The 17,687-nt window shown below is 43.3% G+C and overlaps 4 protein-coding genes across 5 annotated transcripts; 2 read left to right on the top strand and 2 right to left on the bottom strand.

The window, feature by feature from the left end:
• The first annotated feature begins 231 nt into the window (after nt 1–231).
• On the top strand, nt 232–5,261 carry ccdc17 (coiled-coil domain containing 17). Its single transcript, XM_029000991.1, has 13 exons — nt 232–546; nt 748–867; nt 1,001–1,130; nt 1,264–1,414; nt 1,489–1,596; nt 1,744–1,877; nt 2,169–2,270; nt 3,108–3,268; nt 3,341–3,420; nt 3,535–3,750; nt 3,869–4,100; nt 4,195–4,305; nt 4,443–5,261. The coding sequence occupies exons 1-13, from the start codon at nt 331–333 to the stop codon at nt 4,554–4,556; spliced, it is 1,875 nt and encodes a 624-aa protein (XP_028856824.1). The 5' UTR covers nt 232–330; the 3' UTR covers nt 4,557–5,261.
• Nucleotides 5,262–5,275: 14 nt separating this feature from the next.
• On the bottom strand, nt 5,276–10,081 carry nasp (nuclear autoantigenic sperm protein (histone-binding)). The gene is made up of 14 exons (XM_029000996.1): nt 9,894–10,081; nt 9,097–9,141; nt 8,893–9,006; nt 8,732–8,812; nt 8,522–8,631; nt 7,704–7,750; nt 7,510–7,583; nt 7,342–7,415; nt 7,080–7,268; nt 6,778–6,950; nt 6,630–6,698; nt 6,484–6,558; nt 5,720–5,848; nt 5,276–5,422 (listed from the first exon to the last, which is right to left on the bottom strand). Exons 1-14 carry the CDS (start codon nt 9,929–9,931, stop codon nt 5,411–5,413), a joined length of 1,230 nt encoding a protein of 409 aa, XP_028856829.1. The 5' UTR covers nt 9,932–10,081; the 3' UTR covers nt 5,276–5,410.
• A 1,693-nt stretch (nt 10,082–11,774) lies between these two features.
• On the bottom strand, nt 11,775–14,402 carry akr1a1b (aldo-keto reductase family 1, member A1b (aldehyde reductase)). Of its 2 annotated transcripts, none has more exons than XM_029000351.1 (9): nt 14,246–14,402; nt 13,908–14,003; nt 13,373–13,492; nt 13,118–13,269; nt 12,639–12,834; nt 12,340–12,539; nt 12,171–12,243; nt 12,005–12,091; nt 11,775–11,911 (listed from the first exon to the last, which is right to left on the bottom strand). In XM_029000351.1, the coding sequence occupies exons 2-9, from the start codon at nt 13,986–13,988 to the stop codon at nt 11,846–11,848; spliced, it is 975 nt and encodes a 324-aa protein (XP_028856184.1). In that variant the 5' UTR covers nt 13,989–14,003; nt 14,246–14,402; the 3' UTR covers nt 11,775–11,845. The 2 variants fall into 2 exon arrangements, with proteins under 2 accessions (XP_028856184.1, XP_028856183.1); XM_029000350.1 differs by having other exon boundaries at nt 14,151–14,394.
• A 1,686-nt stretch (nt 14,403–16,088) lies between these two features.
• LOC114801889 (uncharacterized) lies at nt 16,089–17,605 on the top strand. The gene is made up of 6 exons (XM_029000352.1): nt 16,089–16,225; nt 16,306–16,428; nt 16,594–16,668; nt 16,761–16,922; nt 17,006–17,125; nt 17,203–17,605. Exons 1-6 carry the CDS (start codon nt 16,177–16,179, stop codon nt 17,415–17,417), a joined length of 744 nt encoding a protein of 247 aa, XP_028856185.1. The 5' UTR covers nt 16,089–16,176; the 3' UTR covers nt 17,418–17,605.
• The last annotated feature ends 82 nt before the right edge of the window (nt 17,606–17,687 follow it).

Below are 17,687 nucleotides of genomic sequence, written 5' to 3'. Positions count from 1 at the left end.
AAAAAGATAAATAATTGTAATAAATATTTTGCATCAATTTGCCAAACATGTCTACATTTTCGTTCAATTGCATAAATTCACAAATTTCACTGTTTTATTGGAATAACCCTTTTGGCATAATCCTGCTTTAAAGCTTGAAATAGAATATGACCCTTGCCCAACCCAACTAGAGTTTCCATTGTTATTGATATAGAGATGGTTACCAACCAACAAACCCAAGCAGAACGTACCTTTGTAGCTACTTCGTTGCTAGCACTTGTTTCAGTGCAGTGAATGGTAACCCATCTTTTATTTAAACATTAAACGAAGGGGGGCATCTGGTAAGGCACAATGGAGAAACCGGGGGAGTTCACGTGCCGTGACTGCCACATGGCTTTCCACACTGCGGTGCTCCTGGACAAGCACCGAGCACGCTTCTGCCTTGGGAGTGACATGGGAGACCCGGTGGTATTGAGGCAGGGTCGTGTGGAGTACCGTGCACCTGAGACGGGGACCATGAGAGGTGCTCAACCCGAAACCAGGACCAGGACATCCGAACTTGTTCGTGTGAGATGAAGCTTCAGAAATTATAATTCTGGGTTTGCAGTATTATATGGTGAAGCTATATGTCCTTATTTGGCTATATGTTATATAGGTGTTCACAATAAAAACTTATTTGTGGAGGGTGGCTGATATGTGAGTGTAAATGATCATAAAGCAGTTAGGGTCTTAATTTTGATCACTGAGTTGCCCACTTGCCATGTACAGATCAGAGAAAGAACCACTGACAGGGGTCACCCTGATGATGAGTGTCCCCTCCCACAGAGGGACAGTGGACCCCAGGTGAAAGTGCCAGACAGTTTCACCCAAAAGAAACTCAGCAGACAGGTAACAACAACAAGCGATAACATGAAGGCAAATATGAAAGATTGTAACCGGCGTGTACCCTTAAGACACAGAATCTGCTTATAGTCCAGTTTAAACCACCTGACATTTGCACATCTTGTACGATGAGTCCCAGGATACGCCTGTTGTGCCAGAGCTCCTTCGGCCTCCTCAGAGTGAGAAGGTGCGACTGATATCAGAACAATACGAGAGGCAGCTGGCTCAGATCAGAGCTCACAACCATCAACTACAGCAACAGAAAGAAGGTAAGAGGTGCTGTCACAGCCAGGTTGTAGACTTTGCTGTCAAAAATGTCTCGGTTTACTCAATTTATATAACTCAAAGTGAACAAATATTAAAAAAATGATAATGATTTTTTTTTTCTCCTTGTGAGTGAAGAAATTGAGCAGTGTTTAGCTGCACTGACAGGTCTGGGCGGACCAACCCAGTTGGAGACCCTGCTTCATGAGTTGAGAGAGCAGGAGGAGAGAAACGGGGGCGCTCTACAGCAGATCAGCTCCCTGGTTCATGCCATGCAAACACACCAGGGGTGAGAGTGAAAGAGCAATAGATGATGATATAAAACCAAACGATTATTAATTTGGCCATTCCATGGTGTCTTAGGGCCAAAGAGGCTGATGACCCTCGTAATTCTCCTAAAGACAGAAGGATGCAAAATGTTGCTTTTGACCAAATTTCCTCTGTGGTCAGCCCTCTGTCAACCCAGATAAGGTGGGAACAATTTAATATTAAACAGCCAAGACTACTGCACCTTCTCCTTTCCTTTAGCTTTAATGCCAAATCCTGAATCATGGTCCTTGTCAAGCTCCAGATGTGTAGGCCTTACCAGTGGTTGTCATATCCATGTTGCTTTGTCAGGTCACTTGGAGTGGCGTACACGCAGTCAGGTGGAAAAGACCCAGCGGTTCTGGCACAGATGCACAGCCTGGAAGCCGAGGCGAACCTTTTGGAGCAGAGCAGGTCCAGTGCTGAGCGCAGAACCAGACAAAACAGTGAGTGTCCATTTACACACCCTGTGTGTATCAACATGATGTGTCGGTGTGCATGCTGGCTTATGTGCTTCTTAAAACACGTTTGCATGTTCTCTAATCACAATTAATACATCTAAATACATATTATGTTGCTAGGTAACGTCAGCTTAGCATTAGCAATAACTGAACTTGTCATTACACTTTCTTTATAATATTTGATTGTTTCACTGAATCACAGCTATATCATAGCACACAATTTGACATGCTTTCTTTTTCCAATTACTAATGCTACCCAAAAATGCACTGTCCCAGGATCAAAGCATCAAGGATGGACTATGGACACTAGGTTGATGGCATTGGAGAAGGATAACCAGCATTTGAAAGAGAAGATCGGGGAGAGAAGCCATACTGAAGGTGCAGCTGTTACTGATTTGCTATTATGGTAGTATATGGGGTATGGTCTTCATTGGCCATATGGCCACCACATGTGGAGCTAAACTGGCCCAAAGTGCCCAGTGGAATGAAGTTTGGGTCATCCAATGGATTTTGAGGCCAAGCGATTACATTTTGCACAGACACTTGCCAGTCGCACATTGCTTTAATAATAAATTGAGCGGAATCTGAATTCATGTTGATATTGATCTCTAAGCCAATCCCTGAACTTATGTACAGTGGTAACTAACACATCAGTATCCAACTTAATAAATCGCCTTCAGAAACATTTTGCCAAAGAACACACGTTCAGCTATATTGTCTTACAAGTTAAGAAAACAGCATTTAAGTGAAGTATTTAAATCTGAGGTTACCTCAAACCTAACAGTCCCCTCCCCACAAAAAGACTCGAGGTTGGTCGCTATCCAGACTGAAGGTATTGGTATTATAAACTGGATTGATGGATCCCTAATACAGGCCATCCAGTGCTTGGACCCCTTTATTGCTTTTTTTTTTTTTCCATTTCGTTTGGGCCACTTTCTGTTGTCAGACAACTGGAAAGACCAGCGCACATAGATGAAACCAGCATAAACCCCTATCAAGATGAATGCCGACTTCCTCTGTAGTCATTACTGCTCACAATGCCATTACAAATGTTTTAGTTGCTGCATTTTTTCTGAATAACAGGGCGTTGGTTATTATAACAGTGTACCACATCAGTGTAGTCAGACTCAATTAGTATTTTCATCATCTAAGTGATTATATAGGGAAATTGTTGTAAATGACCCTGTACCCCTGTAATTCCCTTAACCGGAACAGAGCTTCAGCTTAATCAGCAGCTGGCCAAACTGCTGGTTGAGATAGGATTCCTGCGCAGGGAGGTGGAATGGGGCAGAGAAGGATCCAGGGGGATCCCTCTTCAACCTCCTGCCACGTTTCCTGGGACTCGTCTGGATGGCTTGCTGGCCCCTATCTCTCAGGTGGGTTTGTGGTATAGATGTATTTACATTTATTCAACATTACAGTGTACTACTGAGCCTTTACATACTTAGGATCAGTTCAACGTGCCAGACACCTCGGTGCCAGAAAGGAAGAGTTTGGACACTCTTGGACCAGCACCATATGACCCTGTGTGAGTTTGTTCCCCAAACTCCACACACACAAGCACACTTACAATTTAAAAGATTTTATATTTAAATATTCATGAGTGCTCATCTGTCCCATAATTGTGTGAAATATTTTGTAGGGCTGGCTTCATAATTTTTTATGACATGATCCTGGGTGTGGACGCCAGCCTAACTCAGTTGTGTCTGGTGACTGGGCTCTACTCTATTGGACAGGAGATGTGTCGATCTACTGCCCTCCGACCTGTGCAGTGCCAACCTGCTGGGGCTTTACCATATTCTTACAGTCTGCCCCAGGGCAACTATGCCATAGTGTCCGCTAAACAACCTGCACCTAGGTGTGTAAATATAAAACATATACTATTACATTATACTGTATAATACATCACACATGTAAAATGTCATTTTTAATACAGTAAATAGAATCAAATTTGGTGAAAGTGACTTTCAATGCAGAATACAGCCCTCCCCTTCCCTGTCCCTTGTTGTGGAGGTCCATGCTGGCGGTGGTCTTGGCTCTTGTAGTCAGTGTGGTCAGGATGTCCAGCAGACGGTACCTCAGGGCTGGGCATGCCTGGAGCTTTTCGACCAATACAACCAGATTCGCAGTGGTTTTTGGAGAGTGCCTTTCCGTGTCCCACCCGTGAGGCCCTTGCTCACCGTTCCTGAGCTCAACTCAGTTCCGCAGGTGAGAATATTGTTCCGTTTGCATCTCACGTACCTAGACATGCACGTATATGTAATAAACACATGGTTTCGAATTGATTTTTTTTTTTTTTCAGCTTGGTAACACAGAGTTATGCCTTAGAGTGGTTAACAGCCGCGATGGAGACACCCAGAACTTTGCTAAAATAGGTCCAAGAAATGCTGGTCACTACAAGTACCCCACTGTGGTAGGTCAAACTATATTTACCATACACCAAAAAAAAAAAAAAAAAAAAAAAAATTTAAATTGCACCACTGTGGTTTGATTTTTCATGTGCTGTTTCAAACATCAGACCTTAAAATAAGCTGTATATTGTTCTTGTAGGATTCACACAATCAAGCACACCTGACCGAGCCACCAACTCTAACACCATTACAGTTCCCAGAGTTTTCAAACTCTGATCCTCCTCCAGCAGAAAGGCCACAGGAGAAGCAGTAAAGTTCTACAAACTTTGGTTCAGATAATATATATATATATATTTAGAAGCTCTTCTGTTTAATGAAAAGTGTTAGATGTTTATACATGTATGCATATCAGAATTTATATATATATGCACTGATTTAATACTCTTCTTAAACCAAATAACTATCCCTTTATGTACCAAGTGCAATGAATGAGCATGTATGTAGGAGTTACTCTGAGTTTGTATTTACATCATTCCTTTACCTGAGCAGCTCACTACAGAAACTGCTAAAACATTTTGCACAATCAGATCAGTAATGGGGTGGTATGAACCAGAAGACCCAGTTTCAAATCCCACTTACTACCATTGTGTCCCTGAGCAAGACACTTAACCCTGAGTGTCTCCAGGTGGACTGTCCCCTTCACTCGCTCTGGATAAGGGAGTCTGATAAATGCTGGAAATGTAAATTCAAACTTTAGCATGTTCAGTTGCTTATCCAAGAGACTCCTCGTAACTTACAGTAGTTATGATTGATTAATGGTTGCATTTTAGAAAATGTCATTTCATGAATGAGAAATCTCAGTGGAAACGGAAAAAATCCAAAACCACCTTTGGCCAGTAGTAGTATCAAACCCATATGTAGCTGAAATGACCAAGCTCACGAGAACCAGTGAGAGCAAATCGCAGTGAACAAGGGCGACAGTGGAACAGGTCAAGCTGGAATCAGATCAAAAATAAAATACCACCACAAGTGTTTACATTGCAAATAAGTGTTTATTGAAGTTCTGTATTACAATACAAAAATTGGTCTGAAAAATGATCATATTTACAAAAACTGGGAGGCGCATGCTCTGCTGGTTGGAAGACCTGTTGTGGGCTGAGAATGACATCATGCTGTGGTCTACAAGAGGAAGAATGCATAAATATTAACACCAGTTTTGACTAATAAAAATGACACTGGCATTTTGTTCAGAAATGACCAAAAACTGCTTCAACAAGGCCATAGCTTCCGGGATAGGACTCAAACCCTAACTTGAAGGAAGCCTTTAGCACCAGGACACAATCTAGTTGCCAGGTCTAGCCACATTGTCCGCACATCATTACGTCGCAGCTGGCTGAAGAATCAGTTGTAACTACAGGCTGGGTTCACCTCAGACCCTACTGGGCGAGGGAAAGAACAGTAAGCCTAACAACTCGCCTCCTGCTGCATTTTCTCCTGAACCCCATTGCCGTTGCTGGCTGAGTCTCCGTTGCCATTTAATGTGGCCTCCTGTTTGGCCTTTTTAGCTTCACTGTCCTTTTTTGGGCTCTCCTCCTCTGGTTTCCTCTGTGCAGGAACACAAATCAGGAGATAAGTATTACGCCTCCCCTCCTCCTATCTACATAACTACAAAGAATTACAAAAACACACAAAAAGCAAATGGCCAAGCACGCAAAAAAAAAGAATAAACCAGGGTGCCAGCTACAAAACCACATCACCAACGACAACAAGCACACAAACCTGATCTAGCAACACAAGCACATGCAGAGCCTACAGACTGGCAGGCAAAAACACACTCCATGCCTATGATTAAGATTATTAGGCTACCATCCACAGACATGAACTTTGAGTTCAAATAAAACACCTCTGGGGGGGCTTGAATATTCTGAAATCGGTTTCCAGAACAGACACTGGAAACATTACTCACCAGTCATCTACAAAAACAGGTCCGAATGTAGACGGACCACAAACCACTGTTCAGGGCTGTGCTCAAAAACTAAACTAAATCTAGTTGGTCAATACCATGTGATCCTGAAACCACAAGGTGATTATTGGTTAACTGGAAATCTGGCCTTTGCACAGGACCGCTTCGTGTGTATATTTGTGAAGCAGAAAGTTACTTACAAAAAAAAAAAAAATTTTAAATAAAATCAATGGTCATGTGGAAGGAGCCCAATATAGTCTCCTCTCATTCAACTCACCTTCTTTCGGACTAAGTGAGAAATGTCGGACGGTGGCTTAGAGGACGATGCGCAATCAGCTGGCTTGTCTGAAATCTGGAAGCACAACGGACTTCAGATATGTGGCTTTAAGGCATTTTTCCCCCCACCAAAACAGGACCACTTACCGGACCGGCTGTGGAAGATGACGCGCCTCCATTTTCCCCTGGGAACGAAGATGACGTAGATGCCCCACCCTAGGGGTGATTAAAAATGTATATTTAAATAAGTCAGGGGGAAGGAAAGTATGTGAATCCCATTAAAACCTTAACTCACCAGGGTCTGCTGAATGGCCTCGGATGCAGCAGCAGCAGTCCTCTGACTCTCCTTGGCATCTTCTACTTTCTCTTTAATGTCAGGCAACAGCTGCTTCAGCTCTTCAAGTTCGCTTTTCTCTTCCTTTGCTGCCTCTGCACCCTCAGCCTTGCTGATCACCTCCTCAAGCATGGCTAAAAAGTGGAGGGGGACAATTAAAATTAAAAGATCAAACTGCTCAGATGAATCATAGCAATAAAGAATGCATAAACGCCTATGCAGGTAGGTAGGAAAACAGTGATTTGTGAGAAGGAACTCTTTACCTAGGCGGCTCTCGATGACCTTGATTGAGCTACTGAAGTGCTCGATGGACTGTTTATACTGTCCCATGTAGCTGAAGGTTGTACCCAGCTGGTAGTGGGTCTCAGCCAGCAAGCGGCTGTGTGGGGGCAGGTGCTTCAGCTGCAGTACCAAGCACTCCTGGAAGTCCTCTAGAGCTTGGGCGTAGTTACCTGGAGACAAGGTCACTCAGTCTAAGACGAGACAAGAGACCACTAAAGTCAAAACCAGTCAAGTAAAGATTACCGGATTCAGCACCAACTTCCCCAAGTTTCAAAAATATCTGTGCAGTCATAAGTTGGTCCTCTTGGCTCTCCTTCCTGTATTAAAAAAAAATAATAATAATTATATATATAAAAAGTCTAGCAACAGAGTTGGAGAACCATGAATGTTCTGCTCGCCAATCCTACAAACCTTTTGTAGATGACTTTAGCAACTTCTAACATCTCCCAAGCCAACTGTAAGTTCCCCACTTCCTCTTCCTCCTCCTGTGCATTCATAGAAAACAGGTTAATAAGTGGGGTTGGTCCTTCTGGTTCATAAGTGTGTCTTACCCACCAGGCTACTACCATCCTGGAATTTCCCTGACCAAAACAACTCAATCATACCTTCTCTTCAGCATTTTCATGGTCATCATCATCGTCGTCGTCATCATCTGAACATTGAAAGCAGAAAATCAATTAGTGGCGAGCATGTGGTGGAGGAACATGCGTACGTACACACTCAGCCATGCATTAAATTGCTACGGAACCAAAGTGTCATGAACCCACTGCCCACTTGACACCAAAGTGATCCACCCCCAAAATTGCAAAGTGGTGTTCCCGCATTTCCAAAAGACCTGCCACAGTTGTACCTCCTCCCTCTTCCATCGGTTCATCTTCAACTGCATCATTTGCAGTCTCCTTAACTCCAGAGCTCTTCACACCATTCTCCTTCACATTTTCCTTTTCAACATCACCATCACCATCCTGGGATTCCTTCTCAGACACGCCATCACCAGCCAGGGAGTCCTTCTCTTCAGCAGCTTCAGTTTTATCCTTTGCATTGTCAGATTCTCCTTCCTGGTTAGAGGCCATTTTGCATTCAGACTGATCTTGAGTGGCTTGGTCTGCAAGGGACTGATCTTTCAACTTTTCATTCTCTTCGGACTCTGGATCCTTCTCATTCTTGGGTTCACTTTCAGCATTCTGTGCATCTGTTACGTCATCAGCCTCCTTGTCAACTTTCCCTTCATCTTTCTGTACTGAATCACTTGTGCCCTCCTTCTCTGCCATGGCCTCATAAACCTGTGTTCGGAGCTCATCCCTGGTTTCCTCTGTACCACAGGAACACCAAATAAAAACCATGTCTGATCCCAACAGACGTCACGTCAAACAAACATCCTGTTCATCTTATTTCAGTTAGAATTGCAGATATTGTTACAAACCGTCTAGGTTGTCTGCACTTTCAATTTTGGAATCGTTCTGTTTCTCGCCTTCTTCAGAGGACTCCTCTGGTACACCCTCCAAGGCATTTCCAAGAACAGTGTTCTCAACCCTACATAACAGACAACAGGCTCAGGCCTAGTATAAAACTTAACGTCAATCCTTTAAAAAAAAAAAAATAATAATAATGTTCAAACGGTGCTTCCACTAACCTGGCAAGGTCCAGCAGAGCCTTCCCACACAAAAAGAATGCTTCCCCACATTCATCAGCTGTATCACCATATTTCTCCGCCCTTAAAAAAAAAAAAAAAAAAAAAAAGTTCGGTATGACAAATACAATATATACAAAAATAAATAAATAAATAAAACTTACAGCATTCCACATGCATCCTGAAACACACTGACAGCTGATACAGCATCGCCCATAACCAAGTGCCGCTTTCCGGTGCCAATTAGCTTCTTGGCTTCTTCAAAAACATCGACGGAGCTGAAGGATGAGAGGCAAAAAGAGTAAGAGTACGATTTTATAAAATTAAATAAATAAAAAGCCCTTCAGATATTTACAATTTTTACTTACCCGTCACCAACAGCTGCCGTCGAGGAACAAGGCTTCTCATCCATGCTGAAACCAAATAAAAATAAATAAAATAAAAAAAATAAAAAGATTGTGTGTGTGTGTGTATATATATAAAACTAAAGCAAAATTGTATATACACACACTAGTATACTAGATGGGCAGGATAATTTGAGGTGTATCGGAATCCGTAGAGTACGAATAAAATAAAATTAGAAACTTTTTTTTTTTTTTTAAAGCCGAGGTAACCGAGAACACAGACCGAATCGCTCATGAGGTTATTTTGTTTTGACGCAACCCCGGTTATCCTGTAAAACACCGAATATTTTCTATGAGCAAAAACATGCATGTTTATCAAATGTTTTAACTCACCAGAAAGTGAGCGGTTCGAGGATATATATAAAGAATAAACTGATAAATGCTGTAAATGTAAACTAAACCCGATTACCTGTACGGGTTAAATGTTAGCAACCTGCTAAGCTAGCCGACCGGCTAACCGCGGCGGAGATGCGCGGAGCCATTAAAAGCCGAAGTCGGACGTTTTCCCGTCACGGAAGCGTGTACAATTTGGCTCGGCCGAGGCCAGCTGCTCTCCCGCCAAAGCGGGAAAGTTGAGTCGCTCGCGGCGGCAGCCGAGCCCGGCATCTCCGCCGCGGCGGCGGTCTGGCGAGTCGACGGCCGGGTCTCGGCCGGAACGCGACTCGGTCAGGCTCCTGTCACTGCCCCGCTCCGGTCGATCAAGTACTTTAGTGACGGGGAGTGTGAAAGGTTGTTCGGGGCTGGAGAAGAGAGAGCCTTACCACTCGGAGCTGGAAGGAACCGCAGTTTCCTCGGGCATCTTCACACGGACACGTCCGACAAGTGCTAGATGAACTCTGTGGCGCGGGGGGCAGGAAACACGCGATTTGTGCGGCAATCCGTAAAAAGATGGCAGGTTTGTATTCCTGCTCCTTCACGGCGTCTTTGTTGGCGCCTTTAAATACGGATACGAGCCTCACTTCCGCTGAACTCTCACCTCCCCGGAAAACGCGGGAGAGTTTCTTAAAGGGCCAGTACCGAAATCAAAGTTGTGTTTTAGGAGGACCTGATCCGATTCCTGTGAATGGAGTCGCAGAGAAGGATCTTGCTACACTGCCAGCTGCAGAACATCTGAAGGGCCGCTGTCTGCTCTGAACGCCCCCCAGAAAACCCTTCTGTCTGCCGAGGAATGTGTCTCCAACAGAATGGTTGGAAAATGTGGGCAGACCACAAATATGACCCTTCAAAATCATATACAGTACAGGCCAAAAGTTTGGACACACCTTCTCATTCAATGTGTTTTCTTTATTTTCGTGACCATTTACATTTGTAGAGTCTCACTGAAGGCATCAAAACTATGAATGAACACATGTGGAGTTATGTACTTAACAAAAAGTGGAGACCTGGTCTCCACAGTCACCGGACCTGAACCCAATCCAGATGGTTTGGGGTGAGCTGGACCGCAGAGTGAAGGCAAAGGTGGCCAACAAGTGCTAAACACCTCTGGGAACTCCTTCAAGACTGTTGGAAAATCATTTCAGGCGACGACCTCTTTAGCTCATCGAGAGAATGCCAAGAGTGTGTAAAGCAGTAATCAGAGCAAAGGGCGGCTATTTTGAAGAAACTAGAATATAAAAAATGTTTTCAGTTATTTCACCTTTTTTTGTTAAGTACATAACTCCACATGTGTTCATTCATAGTTTTGATGCCTTCGGTGAGAATCTACCAATGGTCATGAAAATAAAGAAAACATATTGAATGAGAAGGTGTGTCCAAACATTTGGCCTGTCTTTGAAGCAAAAACATGATGCAGAATCTGTTACGACACACACTGCTTCACTACTGAACAATGATTTACTCTGTAAACATGCTGTATTTATTACATTTCTTAAGCAATAAATCCAGAAAAAAGCTCATAAATTGTAGGTTCATGGAGCACATCGAGGACCTAGTGAGAATCTGTTACAGTGTATTTCAGGCTGAAAGTAAGCGTGCCATCTTCCTGGGGTTCAGAAACAGGACTGTGGACTCCTGATTTAAAAAAACTGCAGCCACACGTGACAACACTGAGGCTATACAGCAATCAGGCGTAACAATTTGAGCAAATGCTTCATCAAACACAATGGCTGTGTGAGGCCACCATGGGAGAAGTGAAGAGATCATGACCACAAAGGTGCTCCATTACAGAGATTTATGTTCCAGTGGATGAATTGAAAAAACAGCCTGTGAAGGGAAGCCTCACACGTTCACACCTCAAACATTGGAGGCATGTCACAGAAGTACCTCACTGCGCCGCCCACGATGAAACATCAGATAAAAGATTCTCAAAACCACATGTGAAATGGATCTGAAAAGATGACTTAGATGATTTTAAATTATATAAATGATCTGAAATATCATTGGTCAGCAACTTTACCTGATTGATTGATTGATTGCAAAAATGTGACTCCATAATGGTTAATACTTCAAAATGATAGGACAAGATTTGTGATTTGTAGTAAAATACATTTCCTAAAAGCAATTACATAAAAATTGTATTAACATGATATATCATCATCCTATTTAATTCCTATGTAATTAATAACTTGGTAATTAAATAAAATCCTTGACATGTACTGCTGGAACCTGAAAGCACCACCAAAAAAAAAAAAAAAAAAAGGAAGTAATGTGGACAAGTACAAAGTTTATTTTTGTAGATTACATGGAAAGGCACAAAAGCTGGCTCCAGAGATTCTTAGTAGGGGTCACTGAAAGGATAGTGAGGATGTCCCGCATCCCTTGGTACAGGCTTTCCATCAACCTGAAAAAAATAAAATAAATAAAAACCAACAGAAACATTGTAATGACCTACAAGAGAACATTTTGTTCTGTTCACACGAAGGCCGCAGCTTACTGTTATCGTTGGTACAATGTACCGCCAGCCCCTGGCCAGGGCTGTGATACTGTTAATCTCATCCGCCTCCAGAGTGAAGTCAAACACCTGCACGCAGAACACGAAAGAGTCGGTATTACGTGTTAAAATACTATGCGTTACAATGTACAAAAAATTAGATATCTACCTGAATATTCTCTTTGATTCGGGACTCAGTGACGCTCTTTGGAATGGTTACTACCCCTCGCTGAGTTTGCCACCTGTGGGGAAAGAAGGCCTGCATGACATCGCCGCGTGCACTACGCGGTCCCTCGAAAACATGCACTTCAAAACGAGCCTCAAAGTCGCAAGGTTACCTAATGATTATCTGTGCGGGTGTTTTGTTGTACTTCACGGCCAGAGAGGCAATAGCTGGTTCATCAAGCAGGACGGGCTCATCGGGATGCTTCCAGGCTCTGTCTGGAGACCCGAGGGGACTGTATGCCGTCATCACCAGGCCTCTATCTCGGCAGTGAGTGAGCAGCTCCACTTGGGCAAGATACGGGTGGCTCTCCACCTGACACACAGTAGCTCAGTATCAGCACGCCTAAAATGGCATATGCTAAATTACGTACGGTTATACACCGGGCGTATTCAAAATATGAACATTCCTCACCTGCAGCACGGTGGGCTTGATGGCAGCAACCGATAACACATCATCAATCTGCCGACTATTGAAGTTGGAAAGCCCTATAGCTCTCACAAGACCTTTCCCCACAAGCTTCTCCATAGCAGACCAGGTTAGTTTGTAGTCAATGTCGTCATAGAGAAGGGTGCCGTCCTCCTTTTTTGGGAAGGTGCTATCTCCCCGTCTGTCAAATTGAAATAAACTTTCAACCATGGCTATGAAACAATGTGATGCGCTTTATATGGAATTCTACAACTGGTCATTTTGCTTTAATATTCATAAATATTAAATTACACAAATAAAGAAAATGTATAAATACAATGATCAGTCCAGCAGATTCTCTTTTTACGAAATATGGCCACATCAACTTATCCTTCTGTAGTTCTGCATCAATGCAGTGTTTTACATTATTACTTTAGGAGATCTTTATAAACACCACCCCACCACCATCACTAGAGATAACTCACTGGAAGGCATAAGGCCAGTGAATGAGGTAGAGATCCAGGTACTCCAGCCTCAGGTCCTTCAGGGTCTTCAGCAGAGCAGGCTCCACATCTTCAGGGTGATGTTTCGTGTTCCACAGTTTTGAAGTCACAAACACATCCTCCCTCCTCAGAGTCTAGAGGGAATGGCAATTCACAAACGTCACACGATTGTTCCTAGGAAGAACGTTTAGAAGACGCCAGTGCGCTGTATAAACAGTGTCAATATTGCTGACTTACTTTCTCAGGGCCCAGGGTCTCCTGTAGAGCTTCTCCAATCTCCTGCTCGTTGCCATAGATGGCTGCACAATCGATGTGCCTGTAGCCCGACTGCAAGGCCCATATCACCGCCTGCTTCACCTGTCATGGCACATGAAGTAGAGAAAAGGATAGAAACAGAGGCAAAGCAACGAAAACAAATACTGATTGACCTAAATTTCCCCCCATGAAACAATGTCGAAAGAGACTCCCAAAGTTCTCGGAGCAGCATCTGTAGATCATTCATTAGTTTACGGAATTGGGAGAGACCAAACTCCAGTTCTTGTAAAACACCTCTGGATATCAGCAGTTTTTCTCTGAACAATTCCAGAACTATTCTGCTTCTGAACAATGAATTACTTTTGGCAAGACGAAAATAATAATATTATATAAGTATACTATATATAATACACTATACTACATATAATAGTATTATCATGTATTAGTGTCAGTATGAATATTTAATTAGAGACACAGTAAATGAGTGAATACGTGGATGAGTAAAAAGTAAGCGCACCTGTCCTGGTTCACTTTTCCACGTTCCCAGACCCAGCAGGGGCATCTTTCGCCCGGTGTTGAGCACGGCGTAGTCGCCCATCCTTGCCCGGTGCAGCTGCAAAGCAAGAGCGGACTTATGACACCGCAACTACATTTGAGCGCCATTAAAACCTGGACGCGGCAGACCAAGGCTCCCGTGAAATTTCTGCTCTGTTTTTTTTTATATCCGCACACGTGAACGTTCTGGCATGGCGACGCTTACCAGCACTCGGCGGGTAAAGACGAAGAGAGAGGAGGAGGAGGAGGAGGAGGAGGTGGAGAGGAGTAGTCGCATCGCGCGGCGAGCTGGGTACTTACTCGTACTTCACGGCGATCACGCGTCCACGTCGCAGTTCGTGGGTGCGGATCTAGGGAAATGATACATTATTCATCTTTTATGCTCGTCCCCCTTTTTTTCTTTTTAACCACCCTCCTTTTTTTGTCGTTCGCTGACGTTTCCGCTTCCGGCGTGTCGCGTGACTTAGCGTCGATCTCCAAACTAACGGGATAGATGGAACCGCGTATGAAATCCCACTGAAAACCGCCGAGCTGTGTTGTAAATCTACATCCCCCCTAAAATACATTTACAGCAAATCATTACATCACATGACACTATAGACAACTGAACCCATCATGCCACCTGAAATCAAAACGTTCTTCTACTCTGAAGTAATTGCACATCTGACTGACATCTGGGGAATTTAGAGACTAGTCTTCAGAGCACATTGCACTCTTTGTCATGTAAATCCTGAACAACTTAGATCTTGTGTCATGGTCGTAACGTGAGAAGGAGGCAGTAGGCACAAGTGCTTTGTTTTATTTTGCACACACGATCAATCAATCAAGACTCAGAAAGACACAGATGAGTCCTGGAGTTCAGGAGCACTGGGCCAAAAAAGGTGCCCAAGTATTCTGGCTGGGCCGCACGCAAGTCACATAAGCCAAGTCCTCTGTCCATTAAAACATAAATCTTACAATGGACACTTCTCTCTCTCGCCAAACCCAGCGGTCATTTTCTGAACACATGACATCTGTATAATCACCCTGTTCGTTTGCACACTGTAATATAACAGACCACCCAGCTCCTGGTACAGGTTATATCACCTCGACTACTGTAATGCACTTCTCAGACGTCTCTCAGTTTCTGAGGACGACGCTTATCAAGACTCTTCTCCGTCTTGGCCCCTCGGTGGTGGAATGAACTTCCCCTCGAGGTCAGAACAGCAGCTTAAGACCTTCTTCTTTAGAGAATACTTAGACTAACTTGTAACTTTCTTATAGTCTGACTTACCTAAGGAAAAACTACAACAAAGTGAATTGTATTCCTGGTTTGAGTCCTGGTGAACTCATTACTTCATTGATGGTAACATGAAAGCACATTGTAAATTGCTTTGGATAAGGACATCCAAAAAGAGTGGTAGTAGCCTAGTGGGTAACACACTCGCCTATGAACCAGAAGACCCAGGTTCAAATCCCACTTACTACCATTGTGTCCCTGAGCAAGACACTTAACCCTTAGTTGCTCCAGGGGGGGACTGTCCCTGTAACTACTGATTGTAAGTTGCTCTGGATAAGGGCGTCTGATAAATGCTGTAAATGTAAATGACATCTGCCAAATGCAAATGTAAATGTACAGAGGGACTTGTAGTCCTGCAGCCACCTACCTGAACTCAATTATAAAGGCTTCTCATCCACCGTGATCTTCATGCCATGTCACCTGACATCGCCGATATTTCAGACCTCAACACACACATGATTCATGTCCCCATGATTTAAATAATGTACCGCCAGTTCTGATCACATTTCAGTAGTGGAGAGAGTGTTCTTACATTTGCACATTTTTCATAAAACACATTAAACAACAATGAGATGAGAACTGATATCTGGTCACACTTTATGGACATTTTTTAGCTATGGTACATTTGGCTAGTCATCAGCAGGTATGATTACAGACATATATCATTACCACAAACATTGGGGCAGTGGTGGCCTAGCTGTTAAGGAAGCAGTGTATCACAATGACAATCACTTCACTTTTACTACACTGACTTCTCTCTCAGAATCCTTGACACTTCCTCATTTATCCACCTAAAACAAAAGAGCACTGTATTTTGCGTTATGAATGCACTTATATAATCTGCTGAGGTGTCATGGGAAATGTGCCTTGCCTGGGTGACATATAAATAAAGGACTTGTGTCAGACCCCTTCATCTTTCCTGCTGCTGCTCCTACAACAGAAGAGGCCGAAAATGAAGCTGGTCATTATTGCCTCATTAATTGGCACCTTGTTAAACACAGGTACAATTTAAATAAGATCTCAGCACCTTCAGTGATGAGATGTATCTTTATGGAATAATTTGTTCTTGCTCTGCACACAGCTCTTGCCCTTCAGTGCTTTTTTTGCGAGGATCCAAGGGACCCAGGCTGCACCAGCCAGAAACTGGTCACCTGCGATGCTGGGCAGGTGTGCACCACTAATACTAGCACTCCACAGGGCTCAGGTCAGTGGCAAATGCATGTTTTACAGGTGGAATGGAAATATCGCTTTATTATCTTATACCCACATGCTCACGTATAAGTAAAAGATGTATAAAAACAGACTGAATGTTCTTGTTTTGAATATTAATTTATTTTTCCCAAATCTACTCTTTTCTGTTTTCTTAAAGCAAGCAATATCAAACGTTTTTCTATTTCCATTACCATCACGATTAATTTTAGGAGCAACAACGTGAACGCTGGAGGTATGCTAAAAATATGTACATTATTTTGGTTATTTATTGAATACTGTGCGAGTAGTTATTTTCCTATGATGCTATATTACTTATATTCTAAGGTCACAACTTCATTGTCAACAAGGGCTGCCTAAATGAGAGTCTTTGCGGCCTAGATGACTACCAGTCGCCCTCCCAAATGTCTTTAAACCTGGGCTACCGTAACTTCACGTCTACATCTTCATGCTGCAACTCAACTGGCTGCAACGAGACCCCTTTGCCCTGTAGGAAATATAATATTCAATATGAAACATTCAAAAAGCCTTTATGTGTGCGTTTGACAGTAAGGACATTTTGTAATTCTCAGCTCCCGTCGTGAAATTGACCAATGGACTGCAGTGTGAGTCCTGTACGGATGAACATGATCAGGTCTGCAGCACTGTCCTGCCCTGTGTGGGAACTGAGGACCACTGTGTGGACGATTCAGGTACTCCACATAAATCAGAAGTGTCGGCGTCATGGCAACAGACGCTCATTCGTCTCACCCACCTCCTGTGTCTTCAGTGGTGGCGCTGTCCGGACAGAACGTAACGCTGCGGGGCTGTGCGTCCGGAAAAGTGTGTGAGGTGAATCATCTGCGGTGCTGCGAAGGGAGGCTGTGTAACAGTAACAGGGTGTCCCCTGTAAACGCCGCAGGCCAGTTTGCTGTGGTGGGACGCCTCCCCCTGCTGTGGTGTCTGATGCTCATCGTCTCCCAATCAATGCAAATCAATGCGTGAACCACCATGCACGCTCAAGCCGATATCAGTGATTCTGTGTGATGATTAAGAATGCTTACTGGATGCTTTGATGTCTATAATGTGTAATGCCTATAATCTCTGTAATAAATCAGAAAAAATAAATTGTGTCAAAAATAAAATGTCAACGTAACATGTAATTCATCAAATAAAAAATGAATGAAAATGCTGTTTTGGCTGTGATGTTTTAAGTCATTTGACAAAAATGCAGGTGTCAGCAGATGACCTTCCGGAGCACTTTCAGCTTTAGTT

Source organism: Denticeps clupeoides, chromosome 13 (genome assembly GCF_900700375.1).
Source record: "Denticeps clupeoides chromosome 13, fDenClu1.1, whole genome shotgun sequence".
Lineage (NCBI taxonomy): Eukaryota > Metazoa > Chordata > Actinopteri > Clupeiformes > Denticipitidae > Denticeps > Denticeps clupeoides.
This window is presented reverse-complemented; position numbering and strand designations above follow the sequence as displayed.